Genomic DNA, 23,270 nt, shown 5'->3' with positions numbered 1-23,270 from the left:
TGTTCAAGTTTGTGGATGGCAGTGAAAGAATTGTTTAAGGGAAAATTGGTAGTTTTAATTCTTATATTAGAAAAGATGGAATATTTATTAGAAAAGATGGAATATTTAAAGACAATCTGAGAGAAAGAATTAATGATATAGGAGTAAAAAATCAAACTTACCAAAAACTAAGAAGAAGAAAGAAAATAATAAAGTTAAGAATAAAAAGCGAAGGAGGCGGGGCCAAGATGGCGGACTAGGTGGACGCTACCGCAGATCCCTCTTGCAACAAAGACTCAGAAAAACAAGTGAATCGATCACATACATAACAATCTACGAACGCTGAACAACAAACACAGACTTAGAGATGGAGAACGAACAAATACGGGCAGACAGCGATCGTTTTCAGAATCCGGAGCCAGCGTACCAGGCAGGTAACCTTCGGAGCCCGATTTGGGGCAGAGACCAGGGGGACAGAAGGCACAGACAAGGGGCCCAGCCCTACCCCCCGAACTCATGCCGGGAGAGAGCCTAGCCGGTAGGCGCGGGCGGCGTAGCGGCGCAGCCGGTGGGAGAAGCACCCGGGAGGCAGTGACTGATCTTGGAGTGGGGAAAGCAGCGTCCCAACCGGGGAGCCGTCCCGCCGGGAGTTTGGCGGGAAGCGGGCGTGGAGCGAGCGTGGGGATCAGCTATATTTCCCTAAAGCGACCCCAGGACGGGCCCAGCCGTTCGTGCGGGTGACGCCCACACAGTTCGCGAGAGCGGTGCGGCGCACCGGAGGGAGAAGTCCCCGGGAGGAAGTGACTGGTCTCGGAGCGGGGAGAGCAGGGTCCCAGCCGGGGAGGTGTCCCGCTGGGATTTTGGCGAGCGCGGGCGGGGCGTGAGCGCGTTCCCCTGAATAGAACCCAGGGGCGGGCCCAGCCGTTCGTGCAGGTGACGCCCACCCAGTTCACTCAAGCAGAGCGGCGCACCGGAGGGAGAAGTCCCTGGGAGGAAGTGACTGGTCTCGGAGCAGGGAGAGCAGGGTCCCAGCCGGGGAGCCTTCCCGCTGGGATTTTGGCGAGCGCGGGCGGGGCGTGAGCGCGTTCCCCTGAATAGAACCCAGGGGCGGGCCCAGCTGTTCGTGAGGGTGATGCCCACCAAGTTCGCGCAAACGGAGCGGTACACCGGAGGGAGAAGTCCCCGAGAGGAAGTGACGGCTCTTGGAGCGGGGAGAGCAGCATCCCAGCCAGGGAGCTGTCCCGCCGGGATTTTGGTGGACGCGGGAGGAGCGTGAATGTGGGGATCAGCTCTACATTCTGAGGTGCTACACTCCTAGCTCTCTGATCCCTCCCCCACCCTCCCCAGGCGGCTCCATTAACATCCGAATACCCTGAGCCAGAGGGAGAATTCAGATAGGGATCTGACTGCATTTTTTTTACCTGATTACATGGAAAATCTAGTTTCCCAGTGATGGCTCAGAGACGGCAGAACATATCAAACCACATAAAGAAACAGACCATAACAGCTTCTCCAACCCCCCAAACAAAAGAATCAAAATCTTTCCCAAATGAAGATACAATCCTGGAATTATCAGATACAGAATATAAAAAACTAATTTACAGAATGCTTAACGACATCACAAATGAAATTAGGCTAACTGCAGAAAAAGCCAAGGAACACACTGATAAAACTGTTGAAGAACTCAAAAAGATTATTCAAGAACATAGTGGAAAAATTAATAAGTTGCAAGAATACATAGAGAGACAGCATGTAGAAATCCAAAAGATTAACAATAAAATTACAGAATTAGACAATGCAATAGGAAGTCAGAGGAGCAGACTCGAGCAATTAGAATGCAGACCGGGACTTCTGGAGGACCAGGGAATCAACACCAACATAGCTGAAAAAAAAATCAGATAAAAGAATTTAAAAAAATGAAGAAACCCTAAGAATCATGTGGGACTCTATCAAGAAGGATAACTTGCGAGTGATTGGAGTCCCAGAACAGGGAGAGGGGACAGAAAACACAGAGAAAATAGTTGAAGAACTCCTGACACAAAACTTCCCTGACATCATGAAAGACGAAAGGATATCTATCCAAGATGCTCATTGAACCCCATTTAAGATTGATCCAAAAAGAAAAACACCAAGACATATTATCATCAAACTTGCCAAAAACAAAGACAAACAGAAAATTTTACAAGCAGCCAGGGAGAAAAGAAAGGTTTCCTTCAAGGGAGAATCAATAAGAATAAGTTCAGACTACTCAGCAGAAACCATGCAGGCAAGAAGGGAATGGGACGACGTATACAGAACACTGAAGGAGAAAAACTGCCAGCCAAGGATCATATATCCAGCAAAACTCTCTCTGAAATATGAAGGCGAAATTAAGATATTTACAGATAAACACAAGTTTAGAGAATTTGCAAAAACTAAACCAAGACCGCAAGAAACGCTAAAGGAGATTGTTCGGTCTGATGATCAACAATATCAGGTACCAGCACAATACAAGATCACAAAACAGAACGTCCTGATATCAACACAACTCAAATAGGGAAAGCACAAAAACAAACAAATTAAGATTAATTCTAAAAAATAAATAAATAAACAAAATAATACACATAACAGGGAATCATGGAAACCAAAAGATAAATGATCACAATAATCAAAAAGAGGGACTAAATATAGGAGGCATTGAACTGCCAGATGGAGAGTGATACAAGGCGATATAGAATGAAACAAGTTAGATTTTTACTTAGAAAAATAGGGGTAAATAATAAGGTAACCACAAAAAGGAATATCAATTCCATGACTCAAGAAAAAAGCCAAGAAAAATGTAACGACTCAACTAACATAAAGTTAAACATCATGAAAATGAGGATCTCACAATCTACTAAGAAAAACATCTCAGCACAAAAAAGTATGTGGAAAAATGAAATGGCCAACAACTCACATGAAAAGGCATCAAAATGACAGCACTAAAAACTTATTTATCTATAATTACGCTGAATGTAAATGGACTAAATGCACCAATAAAGAGACAGAGAGTCACGGACTGGATAAAGAAACACGATCCATCTATATGCTGCCTACAAGAGACACACCTTAGACTTAGAGACACAAACAAATTAAAACTCAAAGGATGGAAAAAAATATATCAAGCAAACAATAAGCAAAAAAGAAGAGGAGTAGCAATATTAATTTCTGACAAAACAGACTTTAGACTTAAATTCTCCACAAAGGATAAAGAAGGACACTATATAATGATAAAAGGGACAATTGATCAGGAAGACATAACCATATTAAATATTTATGCACCCAATGACAGGGCTGCAAGATACATAAATCAAATTTTAACAGAATTGAAAAGTGAGATAGACACCTCCACATATGTAGTAGGAGACTTCAACACCCCACTTTCAGAGAAGGACAGGACATCCAGTAAGAAGCTCAATAGAGACACGGAAGATCTACTTACAACAATCAACCAACTTGACCTCATTGACTTATACAGAACTCTCCACCCAACTGCTGCAAAATATACTTTTTTTTCTAGTGCACATGGAACATTCTCTAGAATAGACCACATATTAGGTCATAAAACAAATCTTTGTAGAATCCAAAACATCAAAATATTACAAAGCATCTTCTCAGACCACAAGGCAATGAAGCTAGAAATCAATAGCAGAAAAAGTAGGGAAAAGAAATCAAATACTTGGAAACTGAACAATACCCTCCTGAAAAAAGACTGGGTTATAGAAGACATCAAGGAAGGAATAAGGAAATTCTTAGAAAGCAACGAGAATGAAAATACTTCCTATCAAAACCTCTGGGACACAGCAAAAGCAGTGCTCAGAGGCCAATTTATATCAATAAATGCACACATACAAAAAGAAGAAAGAGCCAAAATCAGAGAACTGTCCCGACAACTTGAACAAATAGAAAGTGAGCAACAAAAGAACCCATCAGGCACCAGAAGAAAACAAATCATCAAAATTAGAGCTGAACTAAATGAATTAGAGAACAGAAAAACAATTGAAAGAATTAACAAAGCCAAAAGCTGGTTCTTTGAAAAAATTAACAAAATTGATAAACGATTGGCTAGACTGACTAAAGAAAAACAGGAAAGGAAACAAATAACCCAAATAAGAAACGAGAAGGACCACATCACAACAGAGCCAAATGAAATTAAAAGAATCATTTCAGATTACTACGAAAAATTGTACTCTAACAAATTTGAAAACCTAGAAGAAATGGATAAATTCTTGGAAAAATACTACCTACCAAAACTAACACATTCAGAAGTACAACAACTAAATAGACCCGTAACAAAAAAAAGAGATTGAAACGGTAATCAAAAAACTTCCAACAAAAAAAAGTCCTGGCCCAGACGGCTTCACTGCAGAGTTCTACCAAACCTTCAGAGAAGACTTAACACCACTACTACTGAAGGTATTTCAAAGCATAGAAAAAGACGGAATACTACCCAACTCATTCTATGAAGCTACCATCTTCCTGATACCAAAACCAGGTAAAGACATTACAAAAAAAGAAAATTATAGACCTATATCCCTCATGAACATAGATGCAAAAATCCTCAACAAAATTCTAGCCAATAGAATCCAACAACACATCAAAAAAATAATTCACCCTGATCAAGTGGGAATTATACCAGGTATGCAAGGCTGGTTTAATATCAGAAAAACCATTAATGTAATCCATCACATAAATAAAACAAAAGATAAAAACCACATGATCTTATCAATAGATGCAGAAAAGGCATTTGACAAAGTCCAACACCCATTTATGATAAAAACTCTTACCAAAATAGGAATTGAAGGAAAATTCCTCAACATAATAAAGGGCATCTATGCAAAGCCAACAGCCAATATCACTCTAAATGGAGAGAACCTGAAAGCATTTCCCTTGAGAACGGGAACCAGACAAGGATGCCCTTTATCACCGCTCTTATTCAACATCGTACTTGAAGTCCTAGCCAGGGCAATTAGGCTAGACAAAGAAATAAAGGGTATCCGGATTGGCACGGAGGAAGTAAAGCTATCACTATTTGCAGGTGACATGATCGTATACATGGAAAACCCTAAGGAATCCTCCAGAAAACTACTGAAACTAATAGAAGAGTTTGGAAGAGTCTCTGGTTATAAAATAAACATACAAAAATCACTTGGATTCCTCTACATCAACAAAAAGAACATCGGAGAGGAAATAACCAAATCAATACCATTCACAGTAGCCCCCAAGAAGATAAAATACTTAGGAATAAATCTTACCAAGGATGTAAAAGACCTATACAAAGAAAACTATAAAATTCTGCTACAAGAAATTAAAAAGGACATACTTAAGTGGAAAAACATACCCTGCTCATGGATAGGAAGACTTAACATAGTAAAAATGTCTATTTTACCAAAAGCCATCTATACATATAACGCACTTCCAATCCAAATACCAATGTCATATTTTAAGGGGATAGAGAAACAAATCACTAATTTCATATGGAAGCGAAAGAACCCCCGGATAAGTAAAGCATTACTGAAAAAGAAGAAGAAAGTGGGAGGCCTCACTCTACCTGATTTCAGAACCTATTATACAGCTACAGTAGTCAAAACAGCCTGGTACTGGTACAACAACAGGCACATAGACCAATGGAACAGAATTGAGAACCCAGATATAAATCCATCTATGTATGAGCAGCTGATATTTGACAAAGGACCAGTGTCAGTTAATTGGGGAAATGATAGTCTTTTTAACAAATGGTGCTGGCATAACTGGATATCCATTTGCAAAAGAATGAAACAGGACCCATACCTCACACCATGCACAAAAACTAACTCCAAGTGGATCAAAGACCTAAACATAAAGACTAAAACGATAAAGATCATGGAAGAAAAAATAGGGACAACTCTAGGAGCCCTAATACAGGGCATAAACAGAATACAAAACATTACAAAAAACGATGAAGAGAAATCAGATAACTGGGAGCTCCTAAAAATCAAACACCTATGCTCATCTAAAGACTTCACCAAAAGAGTAAAAAGACCACCTACAGACTGGGAAAGAATTTTCAGCTATGACATCTCAGACCAGCGCCTGATCTCTAAAATCTACATGATTCTGTCAAAACTCAACCACAAAAAGACAAACAACCCAATCAAGAAGTGGGCAAAGGATATGAACACACATTTCACTAAAGAAGATATTCAGGCAGCCAACAGATACATAAGAAAATGCTCCTGATCATTAGCCATTAGAGAAATGTAAATTAAAACTACGATGAGATTCCATCTCACACCAACTAGACTGGCATTAATCCAAAAAACACAGAATAATAAATGTTGGAGAGGCTGCGGAGAGATTGGAACTCTCATACACTGCTGGCGGGAATGTAAAATGGTACAACCACTTTGGAAATCCATCTGGCGTTATCTTAAACAGTTAGAAATAGAACTACCATACAACCCAGAAATCCCACTCCTCAGAATATACCCTAGAGATACAAGAGCCTTCATACAAACAGATATATGCACACCCATGTTTATTGCAGCTCTGTTTACAATAGCAAAAAGCTGGAAGCAACCAAGGTGTCCGTCAACGGATGAATGGGTAAATAAATTGTGGTATATTCACACAATGGAATACTACGCATCGATAAAGAACAGTGACGAATCTCTGAAACATTTCATAACATGGAGGAATCTGGAAGGCATTATGCTGAGCGAAATGAGTCAGAGGCAAAAGGACAAATATTGTATAAGACCTCTATTATAAGATCTTGAGAAATAGAAAAAATGGAGAAGAACACATACTTTTGTGGTTACGAGGGGGGGAGGGAGGGAGGGAGGGAGACGGTTTTTTATTGATCAATCAGTAGATAAGAACTGCTTTGGGTGAAGGGAAAGACAACACTCAATACAAGGAAGGTCAGTCTAATTGGACTGGACTAAAAGCAAAGAGGTTTCCGGGATAAAATGAAAGCTTCAAAGGTCAGCAGAGCAGGGGCTGGGGTCTGGGGAACACGGTTTAAGGGGACTTCTAAGTCAATGGGCAAAACAATTCTATTATGAAAACATTCTGCATCCCACTTTGAAATGTGGCGTCTGGTGTCCTAAATGCCAACAAGCGGCCATCTAAGATATATCAATTGGTCTCAACCCACCTGGAGCAAAGGAAAAGGAAGAACACCAAGGTCACACGACAACTAAGAACCCAAGAGACAGAAAGGGCCACACGAACCAGAGACCTACATTATCCTGAGACCAGAAGAACTGGTTGGTGCCCGGTCACAATCGATGTCTGCCCTGTCAGGGAGCACAACAGACAACTCCTGAGGGAGCAGGAGACCAATGGGATACAGACCCCAAATTCTCATAAAAAGACCATACTTAATGGTATGACTGCGACTAGAGGAATCCCGGAGACAATGCTCCCCAGACCTTCTGATGGCACAGGGCAGGAACCATCCCCGAAGACAACTCATCAGGCATGAAAAGGACTGGTCAGCGGCGGGGAGAGAGATGCTGATGAAGAGTGAGCTAATTAAATCAGGTGGACACTGGAGAGTGTGTTGGCAACTCTTGACTGGAGGGGGGATGGGAAGAGAGAGAAAGAGGGAAAATGGCAAAATTGGCACGAAACGAGAGACTGAAAGGGCTGACTCAACAGGGGGAGAGCAAGTGGGAGAAGGGAGTAAGATGTATGTAAACTTACATGTGACAGACTGATTGGAATGGTAAATGTTCACTTGAAGCTTAATAAAAATTAATTAAAATAAATAAATAAATAAGTCAAATACAAAAAAAAAAAAGAATAAAAGGAATAAAATAGGAAAAATAAATAAGCAATGCCAAAATTTGGGTCCTTGAAATTCTTGGTAAAAAAAAAAAAAAATTATGGTGTCAGGTAGGGGTCAAGTTTCATTTTTCTCATATAAATGTTTTCCTATCACTAATTAATGAAAGGTCTGTCATTTTCTCACTGCTCTGTAAAGCTGTATTTGTCATAAAACAAGTTCCTATATGTACATGGGTCTTTGGAGGCTGCCTATTCTACTCCCATTTATCTATATATCACTTGTGTCAACACCACACTAGCTAGATAATGAGTCTTGTTACCTGGTAGAACAAATCTTCCTATCTTGTTCTTCCTCAAGAGTGTGTTATTTGTGAGCCCATATAAAATTTAAAATCACCCTACACTTTTCCAGGGAGTCCCTGGGTGGTACGAATATTTAATGCTAACCAGAAGGTTGGCAGTTGGAGTCCACCTAGTGATGCTTTGAAAGAAAGACCTGGTGATGTACTTCTGAAAAATCAGCCACTGAAAACTTTACGGAGCACAGTTCTGTTCTGACACAAACTGGGTCACCATGAGTTGGATGGATTTGATGGCAACTGGTTTTACAATTGTACCCTGCACCTCCAAAAAAAAAAGATTTAGATTTTCAATGGAATTTTGAACCTCATATTAATTTGAGAAGAATAGATATCTCTACAATATTCAACCTTCTAATCCATAAAATGGCATATCTCAACCTTTACATAGTTATTTTTTTAATTATTTTAATAACATTTTATGCTTTCTTTGTAGGGACTTTGAAATCTTTTATTTAATTTACTTCTACCACTTTGATATTTTTGGAAAAATTTTATACATATTTTTTAAAAAATAAATTGTAATTGTTCATAGGAATAAAATTGATTTGTTTATGAGCCATGTATCCAACAACATTATCTGATAATCGATATCATGACTCTTGGATATTATAGCATTCACAATAATATTATTCATTTGAAATGACTTACCATGGTATTATCTACAAGTAAACTGTTAGTCTTTATTTCCTACATCTTATAGTACCTGGTTTGGATACCCCAGTGGCATAGCGGTTAAAAGCTACAGTTGATAACTGAAAGGTCCACAGTTCAAATCCAATGGGTCCTCCTGGGAAACTTTATGGGGCAGTTGTCCTCTGTCCTACAGGGTCAATGAGTTGAAATCGACTCGACAGCAATGGGTTTGGTTTATAATGCCTGGGTGGTGCAAAAGTTTTATACTCCAGAAGGTTGGTTATTCAAACCAACCAAGTGGTACCGTGAAAGAAAGGCCTGGTGATCTACTTATGTAACAATTGCAGCCACAAAAACACTATGGAGCTCAGTTCTACTGTATATCACATGGGGTAGCCATGGGTCAAAATTGACTCGAGGACAAAAGTTTTCCCTTTTAAAATAATAGCTACCCTACATTGAATAAGAAACCCTGGTGGTGTAGTGGTTAAGTGCTACAGCTGCTAACCAAAGGGTCAGCAGTTTGAATCCACCCGGTGTTCCTTGGAAACTCTATGGGGCAGTTCAACTCTGTCTTATAGGGTAGCTGTGAGTTGGAATCAACACCATGGCACTGGGTTTGATTTTTTTTTTTTTTTTGGTAGATTGAAAAAGCAGTTCTCAGGAGTGGGAACAAAGCAGAAGAAACACTCTTGACAATGAAGCAGTGACCACACATTGAAGAAGGAAGAAATTCTGCTTACACATGCACCACGAGAAAGGTCTCAGGAAAGGAAATAGAATCCTGGTAAGGGTTAACTTTAACCAGCTGGTGAGCATAATAATTTCCATACATTATCTTTTTTATTTTCATGATAGTTTTATAAATAATGGAGCTCAGAAATTCCAACACTTTTCATATGAGTTTTATACGCACCAAAATCCCAGTGCAAAATTTATGTCCTTTATGAGAGTTCACACTCTCGGTTAACAGTGAAACAAAGAAAAGGGTTCAAGAGCTTTGCTAGGCTTGTACGTCTGAATTCCCATTAAGATAACTCACTGTTCTTCTATGATATAACCTCCAGAGTGCTTCTACTTTTCTTCCTGATGATATAAAGAATTGAAAATGTGTTTTTCTGATTTGGTGCCTTAATCTCTGCATCCACTGCCCAAATGATCCCTCAGTACCGTTCTTTGTCAAATTTCAAAGCCATGACATAATTCTTTAACATTTGCTTTTAAGCATCTTCATTTTACAGAAACTGGTGCTTATTTCCAGCCCTCACTCACGGATTTCTCTAGGCATGGGAAGTATAGGCTCTTATGTCCGGTATACTCATTTCTATGTGTCAAAATATCCTGTATACTCAAAAATTAGTATCTGATAGTCATTGGAAGGGCACAGTCATGAACAGTGTGTTTTTAAAAATGCTTAGTCATCATAGACACTTAAAAACTCATCTCAATCCACACATACATGGTGGTTACTACATGGTGTCTTTCTTTTCAGAAATGACTTATCTCCTGGGAATTGCAATCCAGAGTCTCATAATCTTGCCTAGACAGATTCCTCATCCTTTATGTGTTTAGACGATTTAATCAGTGTTTTTTTCCTTTGTACACACCTTAACTGGTCCAAGATAGCCAGAGATAGATTGGCATGGCTTAGTGTGTTGGCAGGGACATGCCTCCTCTCATAGTAGAAAGGAGATGGATTTTACAACTTTCTTAACAAATTAAGAAAATACTTGTTATGGTATAGGATCCAAAGTTTGTCAAATGTTCCCCATATTTTAACCTCTGGAAAAGAGCAAGTGGTACAGGTTTCTCTAGATGTCAAAAGTAAATGCCCCTCTGCCTCTGTAGACATTCAGTAATGCCTTACAGCAGCAGCAGTAATACAGGATCATTTATCCTAGCTTACTATCTTTCCCACCACCTTTCTAAAAGCATTCTTCATGTCCTTATTCCTGAGGCTGAAAATGAGGGGGCCGAGGAAAGGAGTAATAACAGTGTAAGGGACAGCTATGAGTGTGTCATCTCCCCATGAACCTTCTGGCTTCAAGTAAACAATAGATGCAAAACCAAAATGGATTATCACCACTGTGAGGTGGGAGACACAGGTGGAAAATGCCTTCTGCTTGCCCTCAGCTGAAGGGATCCTTAGGACAGTGGAAAGTATGAAGACATAAGTGAGGGTAATGAATAGGAAAGTACCCAGCAAACCCAATACTGAGATCAATGTTACCACAAATTCTGTGAGGTTGCTGTCTAAGCAGGACAATCTCACCACTGCACGCATATGGCAGAAGAAGTGTTTGACAAGGTTGGGACTGCAGAAAAAGTCTCTGAATATCAATGCTGTCTCTATCAGAGATACAAAGAAGCCTCCAGCCCAAGCAGAGGCCACAAGTTCCCCACATAGGATGTGGGTCATAAGCAGTGGATACCTGAGAGGGTTGCAGATGGCCAGAAAGCGATCATACCCCATTACAGTGAGTATGATGCAGTTAGTGCCCCCAAGTCCTAAGAAGAAATACATCTGTATGCCACAACCTATGACCGAGATGTTTCTGTTCTTGGCCAATAAATCTGCCAGCATTTTGGGGATGATGCTCAATGTGTAGCAAGTCTCAGAAAAGGAGAGTGCACTCAGGAAGATGTACATAGGGGTGTGGAGGGCTCTGTCCACCCAGGTTAGGCTCATGATGGTCAGATTACCCATGAGGGTGAGAAGGTAAAGGCAAAAGAAGACCACAAATAATAATATCTGTGCATCTGGGTAAAGAGAAAAACCAATGAGGGTGAATTCTTTCACTATTGTCTGGTTGATCTGCATAGTTTGAATGTCTTCAATCTGAAAGAAACAACAAATAAACCTTCAACTCTCCATTACTCTTGGATACCATCAAATAGAAATTTTGGTGTTATTAAGACAAATCATTAGAGAATTTCATTACCAATTGATTTTTAATTAATTTAGCAAAGCACCATGTTTAGGTAGGTGATGTGTTTTCCTTCATTAATTTCTTCATTTTCTCAGCAACATATTACCGATTATGTACTAAGTGCCAGAAAGGATTCTATGGCCAATTTCTAAAAAGATTGTGTTGACTGGTAATGTAACAAGGGAAAAACACCGCAAATTAAATCTAGGTGAAGGAGATTCAGGTGCACTCAGAGAGTCAGATTTGGTTCAGATTCTGAACCTGAAAAAACTACTGATTGGATAATAGACCGAGTCAGGATGGGAAACAGCAATATCCAAAAAAATACATGGTTCTGAAATATCTACTGAGTGAAAGTTGAAAGTTTATTTCCTACTAATTTTGGAGTCTAGTTTGGACAATAGTTTATAATCCTTAGGGAAGCCCAAAGAGATTATCTTTCCTGGAAAAGACATTTAGATTCTCAAATGGAAAGGAAAGTTAAGAATATGCTTCCTTACCCCTAATCTGAGGAGCAGCAAAGAAGAAAGCTAGGACACATCAGGACCGTTAGGATTAATAGTGATTAATTAGGGTATGTGATGGCATTTGGTAAACAGATTTTTATGCAAGTGTAGTGCGGGTGACAATTGAGATTTTAACTATTTCTTCAATGTCAAGATAAGTATCCTAATAAATGATACTTAGTCACTCTATGAATCCTGTAATAATTCTACGTCAGATTTAATGTCATCCTCCTCTGACTTCTACAGCATGTTCCATGTCCCTCAGCCTTGAATTATATTCAGCCATTACTTTTCCTGCCCCTATGCCAACACATTTAATAATTAGCATTTTATAAACTCTACGTATTGACAAATTCTTTCACATTTTTATTGATTTTACTATTTTTGGCATATTTTTTTTTTTTATGAAGTGCACAGAACAGCCTCAAGTGTGTATGGCAGCTGTGTTTATTTTACAAATAATATAATTGTTTCTAGGAAGCCACGTATTTGCAACTAAAACCAAATTGTTTTGACTTTAATTGTACTTTGTACTTGTCTAAACTTCTTCCTTAAGGAAGATTATGAATCATCTATTTCTGTATTTTCCAGGGTGGTAATATAGACAATTTTAAAAAGGTAATAATGTTCAATGAATTTTGGACTGATGGGCCTATAATCAAAAATAGTACTTATTCTAAAAAGCATTTCTGTTTCACTTTGTTATTCAGTAAAGTACAGCGTGTTGTTTTTGAGCATGGAGATGAAAAAATTTTCTACTCTAATTAAGTTTAGTTCAGGCCAAAAGTAAGTAGTCTCACAGCAGACTCTAGCTGGTTAGAAGGAGTCAGAGGAATCAGTAGGAAAGTCGCCTAAATTACTAGTATTTCATAAATAATCTACACAACCAATGGACTCCACTTTAAGGGTCCCATTTGATTCTTTTGGCCTCTTAGGCCTGAGAAGATCCTAATTCTTTAATAGTCAAACACCCCACCCCTAATATTTTCTCATTTCCTATCAACCCTTTCTCTTTTCCAGTTACCTTCTTCCTCCCACTGCATCCACACTTTATTATATGTGAATAATCATAATTTGGAAACACAAATTACAATCCACTGACAAAAAAATTACACATTCTCCTCAAAGTCAAAGAGAAACGATGATTTCTGAGAAAATATATAATTTTATCCTGAGGATCCTTTCTTTTTATAGTGACAGTTAATTATGAGGAGAGGGCAGCCGACCTGTTCAGAATAGTTTCCTACCTTCTGTACTTTATCAGTGCTCCAAAGCCCGTTCACTTCCACAGTAATATTCTCCCACAAAACAGTCTTCATAATGTTGGACTCATGCTTTGCTATCTACTCAAAAGAGACAGAGATTGAAATAGTATGAAAAAAAACTCATCTAAGAGTCTGGATTCTTCACAGAATCACCGCTACTTCAGTGTGTTTGAGAAAGTTCCTGCACTTTCTAGTTCTAAGTTTCCCTAGCTGGGAAGTGAGGAAGAGGGTCCAGAGCTCATGCCAGCTTCAGATTTTTATGGCTCTAGATCTTTGAGACTTGAGTTGTGAGGCTGGGCCATATGTGCTGTGATCGTTCCTCCATATCTACTAAATGACAATGGTTTAGAAACTTTCCTCCTCCCAGTTTAAAAATATTGTCTGTTTATCATCAGGTCCTGAGGTTCCTCAACTCTAGAGGTTTGATTCTAGTTAAGAGATCATAGGGGATTTCCTTTCTCCTCATCAGAGGGAGCAGAGAACTTTCTTATCCAACTTTGTAATTTGCTCTCATTAGTTAACAACTCTTTGTATAATATGTGACATTCTAAACTTTTCTAGGAATCTCTGGGGATTTAAATCTCACAGAGTTCATATCCTATCTATTAGCAAGGCTTCCTGCTACTACTTAAGTTTTGTTTCAGTATGGAGGGGGTGATTGGGAAGCTGCATTCCTCGTACTCTTTCAGTTCACTTCCTGTTCACCAGCAACGTGTTTACCCTTTCACTCTAATCACTGATTTCTTTCTTGGGAATTTAAAAAGGACCTACATATTGTCAGGATTGCAACCAACATTGCAAAACAATTTTGTATAAATTGTTGAGAGAGAAACTAATTTGCTCTGTAAAGTTTCACCTAAAGCATAATCAGAAAAGAAAGAAAAAAGGCCTACAGTGTAGTTAAGATCGCACAAAATACTGTGGGAAAACTCAGAAAGTATAAGAAATGATATCTTCTCACAATGGGTTTATACCTTGGTGGAGGAAAGAAGAAGGCACCCATGAAATGTGAATTATACTTCAGTGTTTTGAGAACTAAAACAATGACCAATCAGTAAAGGTAAGACAAAAAACAACTGGAATCCTGTAGCCTAAGAAGATTCCATAGAGGAGGGGTATTGGAAAGTGCTTTCAAAAATAAGCAGGGTTGGGATTCCTGTTCCTGGTATGACATAATATCTTGTGGCAGTCCAATACTTCCAATTATGTAAGTATTAGAAAATATTAATTAAATATATTTCAAAAGTATCAACTATATATTAGGACAATGATATCTTTAAAACACACTTAACCAAAGAACACGTAAAATATATATATGGATGGGAAATAAGCTCTTGAAGAGATGCTCAACATTTTTGTCATTCCCACCCAATGCTGCCAAGATGATTTGACTCATAAGCAACTCTATAAGACAGAGTGGAACTGTCCTATAGGATTTCCAAGGCTGTAAGTCTTTATGGAAGCCAATTGTCACATCTTTCTCCTGTGGAGCAGCTGGTGGCTTTGAACTGCCAACCTTCTGTTTAACAGCTCAGCACTTTAACCACTCTACCATCAGTGCTCCCCATCAGTCATCAGGAAATACAAATACAAAACACAGTGTGATTCTACTGCACAGTTATTAGTATGTCTAATTCTATACTAGTGAATAAACTAGTCTAATGTACTAGTGTTGGTGAACATGTCAAAGAACTAACTCTGATACACTGCTTGTAGGAAAGTAAAAAAAGATATAATCCCTTTGGAAAACAGTTTATCTATTTCTTTAAAAGTTTATTGTATTGTGATAGAAGCACAAGATAGTTTGAACTCACTTTTCCCTGCTCCTTAGCTCTAACTACAACTATATAACCTGGAAATAATTCAACAGACCATAAGGACTTTGAAAGGTTTAAAAATGAAGATGAATTGGCTAGAAACCTCAGGACTTGAAGAACAATACCACAGTGAGCTCCCTCTGTTTTCTTTGTATCCTCCATGTATCCCAGACTGGAGAGTCTTGCAGTCTGCAACCTGGAACCGTCAACAGGAATAGATTAAAAAAAAAAAAAAAGGAAATGGAGAGGAAAAACCTACTCTCTCTGGCTAGAGAACCAAGAAACGGTAAGTCCTGCTGGGACTTAACAGGGAGACCTGTGCCTAATAGCAGCAGAATCCTGATCTGACTGCAGTTGCAGCATCAGCAGCACTCTGGTGCCAAGTCGTATCCACCTAACAGAGGACATCAATGCCTCATCCACCAACAGCAGTGTTGCCAGCATAGGCAGGGTTGGAAAACCTATCCCTTCTCTCACACCCACCAGCGTTATTGATCTGCCTGTGGCAGTGTCACCAGCAGAACTTGAGGTGGGAGCAACCCAGCCTCAACCTCACAGCAACTAGCAGTAGCAGCGTGATCATTCCAGCAGAGTCAGGGCCTAACCTCGACCCAGTACTGGCAGATAGTGGCCAGTCTGCCCCTTAGAGGCAAAGCCGTTGAAGCCAGGGAAGGCCACCAGAACCTACAAGCTAAATGTAAAAAAGGCAAATGGCTGCTAAAATAGAAGATTTAAATAAGATCAAGAGTCTCCTTTCATACTATCCAAAAAGGTCCAGGACACAATTGGAAGTCACCTGCTACACCAAGAATCAGCAAAATCTCAACTTAATGAGAAATAGCAGTCAAGTAATGCTGATACTGAGTGAATCAGATATTAGAACTGTTCGGCAAATACTTGAAAGCAGCCATCATAAACTTCATTCAAAAAGCAATTAGGAATACCTTTGACTCATACAAAATAGAAAACAGAAAGAAAAAAAAAGAAATATAAGTTATAAAAATTACCAAAAGGAAACGACAGAAGTGAAAAATATAATAGCAAAAAAAAAAAAAAAAAAATTATTGCAGAAAAGGGTCAATAGCAGAGCGGAAATGATAGAACTGGAATCCAGATTAGTAGAATTTATTCAGTCTGAACAGTGAGAAAATGGACTGAGAAAAATAAATAAATACAGAGTTTGAGGGACCTGTTCTAACAGAATTAACATCTGTATCTCTGGAATCCCTGAAAAGGAGGAAAAATATTGGGCTAAGTACTTGGAGAGATAATTAATTGAAGAATATTTCCTGAGTTTGGCAAAAGATATAAACCTACAAATTCAAGAAGGTGAGAAAACCTCTACTAGTATACAACTCGAATTCATGAGGAGGTGAAACCAAGATGGTGGAATAGACAAATGCTTCCGGCTAGCCCACTTTACAACAAAGACGTGAAAAAACAAGTGAAACTAGTATACTTATGACAAGCTAGGAGCCCTCAGCATCAAAGACAAGCTTAGAAAACGAACTGAGGGGCAGGGGGAGGAAGAGACAATTCAGAAGCAGAGAGCAGTCACCAGGCCTGAATCATGGACAGCCCTCAGGCACCATTCCTGGAGCAGCAGTGGTGGGCTGGTACTAGCATTAGGCCACAGTCTCCTCAGGGAGAAGCAACCAGTGACACAGCCTACTCACAGCTCCGGTACCAGAGAGGAAAGGCAATCTTGGAAAAAGCTAAGTACTTGCATATATTTCACCACATCCCGCCACCCCCAAGCCGGCTTCAGTGACTGAATTCCCTGGGCCTGAGACAGGCACTGTTGAGCACCTAGAACCATCCTCCCAGACTTAAAAGAAAAGTTTAAAATTTGCAATCGGGGAAAAAGATAATTTGCCAGCTCCACTAACTGGGGAAGCTCAGGACAGAAGCAGCTCCTGCCCAAGCATAAATGTCCGTGGACTTTGAGCACCTTTCCCCTCTGCTCAGACATGTTTGGACCTATTTCAGGAGAACAGGCTCCTGTTGGCAGATTCCAACCATTTCAGCTGTTCGGTGGAGAGGTGGGTGTTTGATGTTTGACATTGCATTGCCTATTAAACAGGGTCTTCACCGCCCCACATCAGGGACCTAAGGACAGGTAGCTCCATTCAGGTCACACATCCACCTGTGACAGGGCTCCAAGGATAACTGGTACCTCCCAGCCCTTACAACCAAAAACATTGGGTACCCATGGTCCATCTGCAGAACCCACCCACCTGCACGCTCTAGGGAACAGGGACACACTTTCCTCAGAGACACTCAGGCGTTGGTTCTCAGCCCCCTGCCTTGTTCAGAATGCGACCCTTGCTGCAATCAGATACCAGTACATATATCAATCACCTCTGCCCCTCTAAGACTGTAGGACATAGCCCATACCACACACTTGATGATCAGCTACCTGGACACTTGAGCTGAATTCATGCAAGAAAACTGAATGGACTCCTAGACTGATATACCTGAAAACAGCTCTAGCCATCTGAGGACAGGACGTCAGAGCTCCAAGGGTGAAAATAATCAAACTAGCTCACTCAAGCAATCCACTTGGGCATATCAAAACAAAACAAAACAAAACAAGAGGCTACAACACAGTGAGCAAACATAAACTAATACAATAACTTATAGATAGCTCAGAAACAACAGTCAATATCAAGTCATGTAAAGAAACAGACCATGATCACCACAACAAGTTCTCAAAAAAAGAATCCAGGCATCTTCTAGAAGAAAGTGCATTCCTGGAATTACCAGAGGCAGAATAAAAAAGATTAATATACAGAACCCTTCAAGACATCAGGAAGGAATTGAGGCAATATGTAGAACAAGACAAGGAACACATGCATAAATCAACTGAAGAAATTAGAAAGATAATTCAGGAACATAATGAAAAATTTAATAAGCTGGAAAAATCCATAGACAGACAGCAATCAAAAATTCAGAAGATTAGTAATAAAATTACAGAAGTACACAACTCAATAGAAAGTCAGAGGAGCAGAATTGAGAAGTAGAAGCCAGAATTTCTGAACTTGAAGATAAATCACTTGGCACTAATATATTTGAAGAAAAATCAGATAGAAGAATTTTAAAAAATGAAGAAAACTTACGAATCTTGTGGGACTCTATCAAGAGAAATAACCCACGAGTGACTGGAGTACCAGGACACGGAGGGATAACAGAAAATACAGACAGAGTCGTTGAAAATTTGCTGGCAGAAAACTTCCCTGATATCATGAAAAATGAGAAGATATCTATCCAAGATGCTCATCGAACTCCACATAAGGTAGATGTTAAAAGAAAGTCACCGGGACATATTATAATCAAACTTGCCAAAAACAAAGATAAAGAGAGAATTTTAAGAGGAGCGAGGGATAAACAAAAGTCACCTACAAAGGAGAGCCAATAAGAATAAGCTCGGACTACTCGGCAGAAAACATGCAGGCAAGAAGGCATTGGGATGACATATTTAAAAAATTAAAGGAAAAAAATTGTCAGCCAAGAATCATATATCCAGCAAAACTGTCTCTTAAATATGAAGGTGAAATTAGGACATTTCCAGATAAACAGAAGTTTAGGGAATTCATAAAAACCAAACCAAAACTACAAGAAATACTAAAGGTTGTTCTTTGGTTAGAAAATCAAGAATATCAGGTATCAACCCAAGACTAGAACACTGGGCAGAGTAATCAGAAGTCAATCCAGACAGGGAAATAAAAAAAAAAAAAAGCAAGATAAAAAAAAAAACCCTCAAAAGAAGGTAGCTGCGATGTTATATAAAATAAGACAACATTAAAACAATAAAGAGGGACTAAAAAATGTAATCATAGATCTTCCATGTGAAGAGGAAGATACAGTGATAAAAAATAAAATTTAGGTTTAAATTTAGAAAAATAGGGGTAAATAATAAGGTAACCACAAAGGAGACAAACTATCCTACACATCAAAATAAAATACAAAAAAAAAATAGAGACTCAGCAGAAACAAAATCAACAACAACAAATATGAGGAAAGGATAATAAATAAAGATAATCTACTCAGCACATAAAATTAAGGGGGAAAAAGAAACTGTCAACAACACACAAAAAAAGACATCAAAATGATAGCACTAAATTCATATCTATTCATAATTACGCTGAATGTAAATGAACTAAATGCACCAATAAAGAGACAGAGAGTGGCAGAATGGGTTAAAAAACACAATCCATCTATGTGCTGCCTACAAGAGACACACCTTAGACTTAGAGACACAAACAAACTAAAACTCAAAGGATGGAAGAAAATATATCAAGCAAACAACAAGCAAAAAAGAGCAGCACTGGCAATATTAATTTCTGACAAAATAGACTTTAAAGTTAAATCCATCATAAAGGATAAGGAAGGACACTATACAATGATTAAAGGGACAATATACCAAGAAGATATAACCAGATTAAATATTTATGCACCCAATGACAGGGCTGCAAGACACATGGAACAAACTGTATCAGCATTGAAAAATGAGATAGACAGCTCCACAATAATAGTAGGAGACTTCAACACACCACTTTCTGTGAAGGACAGGACATCCGGAAAGAAGCTCAATAAAGACAATGAAGATCTAAATGTCACAATCAATCAACTTGACCTCATAGACATATACAGATCACTCCACCCAAGAGCAGCCAAGTATACTTTCTTTTCTAGTGCACATGGAACATTCTCTAGAATAGGCCACATATTAGGTCATAAAGCAAGCCTTAGCAGAATCCAAAACATTAAAATATTACAAAGCATCTTCTCCGACCATAAGGCCATAAAAGTGGAAATCAATTACAGAAAAAGCAGGGAAAACAAATCAAATACTTGGAAACTGAACAATACCCTTCTCAAGAAAAGATTGGATTATACAAGACATTGAGGATGGAATAAAGAAAATCAGAGAATCCAATGAGAATGAAAACATTTCCTGTCAAAACCTTTGCGACACAGCAAAAGCGGTGCTCAGCGACCAATTTACATCAACAAATGCACACATAAAAAAAGAAAAAAGGGCCAATATCAAAGAATTATCCCTAAAACTTGAACAAGTAGAAAGAGAGCAACAAAAGAAACCCTCAGGCACCAGAAGAAAAAAAATAATAAAAATTAGAGCAGAACTAAATGAAAAGGAAAAAAGAAAAATAACTGAAAGAATTAACTAGAGCAAAAGTTGGTTCTTTGAAAAAATCAACAAAATTGATAAACCATTGGCCAAACTGACAAAAGAAAAACAAGAGAGGAAGCAAATAACCCGAATAAAAAATAAGATGGGAGATATTACAACAGACTCAGCTAAAATTAAAATAATCATATCAGATTACCATGAAAAATTGTACTTTAACAAATTTGAAAACCTAGAAGAAATGGATGAATTCCTAGAAACACACTACCTACCTAAACTAACACAAACAGAAGTAGAAAACTAAATAGACCCATAACAAAAGAAGACATTGAAAAGGTAATCAAAAAACTCCCAACAAAAAAAAAGCCCTGGCCCGGATGGCTTCACTACAGAGTTCTACCAAACTTTCAGTGAAGAGTTAACACCACTACTACTAAAGGTATTTCAGAGCATAGAAAAGGACGGAATCCTACCAAACTCATTCTATGAAGCCAGCATATCCCTGATACCAAAACCAGGTAAAGACACCACAAAAAAAAAAAAAAAAAAAAATTACAGACCTATATCCCTCATGAACTTAGATGTAAAAATCCTCAGCAAAATTCTTGCCAATAGAATTCAACAACATATCAAAAAAATAATTCACAATGACCAAGTGGGATTCATTCCAGGTATAGAGGGATGGTTCAGCATTAGAAAAACAGTTAATGTAATCCATCACATAAATAAAACAAAAGACAAAAATCGCATCGTTTTATCAATTGATGCAGAAAAGGCATTTGACAAAGTTCAACACCCATTCATGATAAAAACTCTCAGCAAAATAAGAATAGAAGAAAAATTCCTCACATAATAAAGGGCATTTATACAAAACCAACAGTCAACATCCTCCTAAATGCAGAGAGTCTGAAAGCATTCCCCTAGAGATCTGGAACCAGGCAAGGACCCCCTTTATCACCACTCTTATTCAACTTTGTGCTGGCAGTCCTACCAGAGCAATTAGGCTAGATAAAGAAATAAAGAACATCCAGATTGGCAAGGAGGAAGTAAAATTATCTCTATTTGCAGATGACATGATCTTATATACAGAAAACCCTAAAGAATCCTGAAGAAAACTACCGAAATTAATAGAAGAGTTCAGCAGAGTATGGGGATACTAGATAAACATGCAAAAATCAGATGGATTCCTCTACCCCAACAAAAAGAACATCAAAGAGGAAATCACCAAATCAATATCATTTACAATAGCCCCTGAGCAGATAAAATACTTAGGAATAAATCTTAGCAGAGCTATAGAAGACTTATACAAAGAAAACTACAATACACTTCTGCAAAAAATCAAAAGAGACTGACATAAGTGGAAAAATCTATGTTGCTCATGGATAGGAAGACTTAACATTATAAAAATGTCTTTCTACCAAAAGTCATCTATACATTTAATGCAATTCCAATCCAAATTTCAATGACATTCTTTAATGTGATGGAGAAACAAATCGCCAACTTCATATGGAAGGTGAAGAGGCCCCGGATAAGTAAAGCATTCCTGAAAAAGAGGAACAAAGTGGGAGGCCTTACTTTACTGGATTTTAGAACCTACTATATCACCACAGTAGTCAAAAGAGCCTGGTACTGGTACAACAACAGATACATAGACCAATGGAACAGAATTGAGAATCCAGACATACATCCATCCACATATGAGCAGTAGATATTTGACAAACTCCCCAAAACAGTCAAATGGGGAAAAGACAGCCTTTATAACAAATGGTGCTGGCATAACTGGATATCCATCTGCAAAAAAATGAAACAAGACCCATACCTCACTCCCTGAACAAAAACGAGCTCAAAATGGATCAAAGAACTAAATATAAAATCTAAAATGATGAAGATCATGGAAGAAAAAACAGGGACAAAGTTAGGAGCCCTAATACTTGGCATAAACAGTAGACAAAACATTACTAACAATGCAGAAGATAAAGTAGATAACTGGGAGCTCCAAAAAATCAAACATCTAAGCACTTCCAAAGACTCCACCAAAAGAGTAAAAAGATTACCTACTAACTGAGAAAAAGTTTTTAGCTATGACATTTCCAATCAACACCTGATCTCTGAATCTATATGACACTGCAAAAAAACAAATAACCCAATTAAAAAATGGGCAAAAGATATGAACAGACACTTCACTATAGAAGACATTCGGGTAGCTAACAGATACATAAGGAAATGTTCACAATCATTAGATATTAGAGTAATGCAAATCAAAACTTCAATGAGATTCCATCTCACTCCAACAAGGCTGGCATTAATCCAAAAAACACAAAACAATGAATGCTGGAGAGGCTGTGGAGAGATTGGAAGACGATACACTGCCGGTGGGAATGTAAAATGGTACAACCACTTTGTAAATCAATCTGTGCTTCCTTAAAAAGCTAGAAATAGAGCTACCGTACGATCCAGCAATCCCACTCCTTGGAATATATCCTAGAGAAGTAAGAGCCATCACACGAACAGATATATGCACACTACTCCAAAAAAGAAATCATGAAAAATATGCCATTTACAATAGCCCCAAACCAATAAAATACCTCACGATTAACCTAAGCAGGAACATAAAAGACTTATAAAATGAAAATTAGAAAACACTGGTACAAGAGACTAAAACAGACCTACAAAAATGGAAAGACATGCAGTGCTCATGGATAGGAAGGCTTAATATAGTGAAAGTATCAATACTACCTAAAGCAATCTACACATTCAATGCAATCTTGATATAAATCCCAACAGCATTTTTCACTGAAATGGAAAAACTATCAACGAACTTCATATGAAAAGGAA

At 38.5% G+C, this 23,270-nt stretch overlaps 1 protein-coding gene across 1 annotated transcript; it reads right to left on the bottom strand.

Moving 5' to 3' along the window:
- Positions 1–678: 678 nt before the first annotated feature.
- LOC100656703 (olfactory receptor 10X1-like) lies at positions 679–11,877 on the bottom strand. Its single transcript, XM_010595019.3, has 2 exons — positions 10,672–11,877; positions 679–1,215 (listed from the first exon to the last, which is right to left on the bottom strand). Exons 1-2 carry the CDS (start codon positions 11,584–11,586, stop codon positions 679–681), a joined length of 1,452 nt encoding a protein of 483 aa, XP_010593321.2. The 5' UTR covers positions 11,587–11,877.
- Positions 11,878–23,270: the final 11,393 nt, after the last annotated feature.

This window comes from Loxodonta africana, chromosome 3 (assembly GCF_030014295.1).
Source record: "Loxodonta africana isolate mLoxAfr1 chromosome 3, mLoxAfr1.hap2, whole genome shotgun sequence".
In the NCBI taxonomy this organism is placed as follows: Eukaryota; Metazoa; Chordata; class Mammalia; order Proboscidea; family Elephantidae; genus Loxodonta; species Loxodonta africana.
The sequence above is the reverse complement of the archived record's forward strand: the minus strand, read 5'-3'. Positions and strand labels throughout refer to the sequence as shown.

Coding starts and splice junctions, on each gene's coding strand:
- LOC100656703 (XM_010595019.3), bottom strand. CDS start 11,586: ATGCAGATCAACCAGACAATAGTGAAAGAATTCACCCTCATTGGTTTT. Junction 1,216..10,671: donor GAAAGGTGGTGGGAAAGATA/GTAAGCTAGGAT, acceptor CCGGCGGGACAG/CTCCCTGGCTGGGATGCTGC.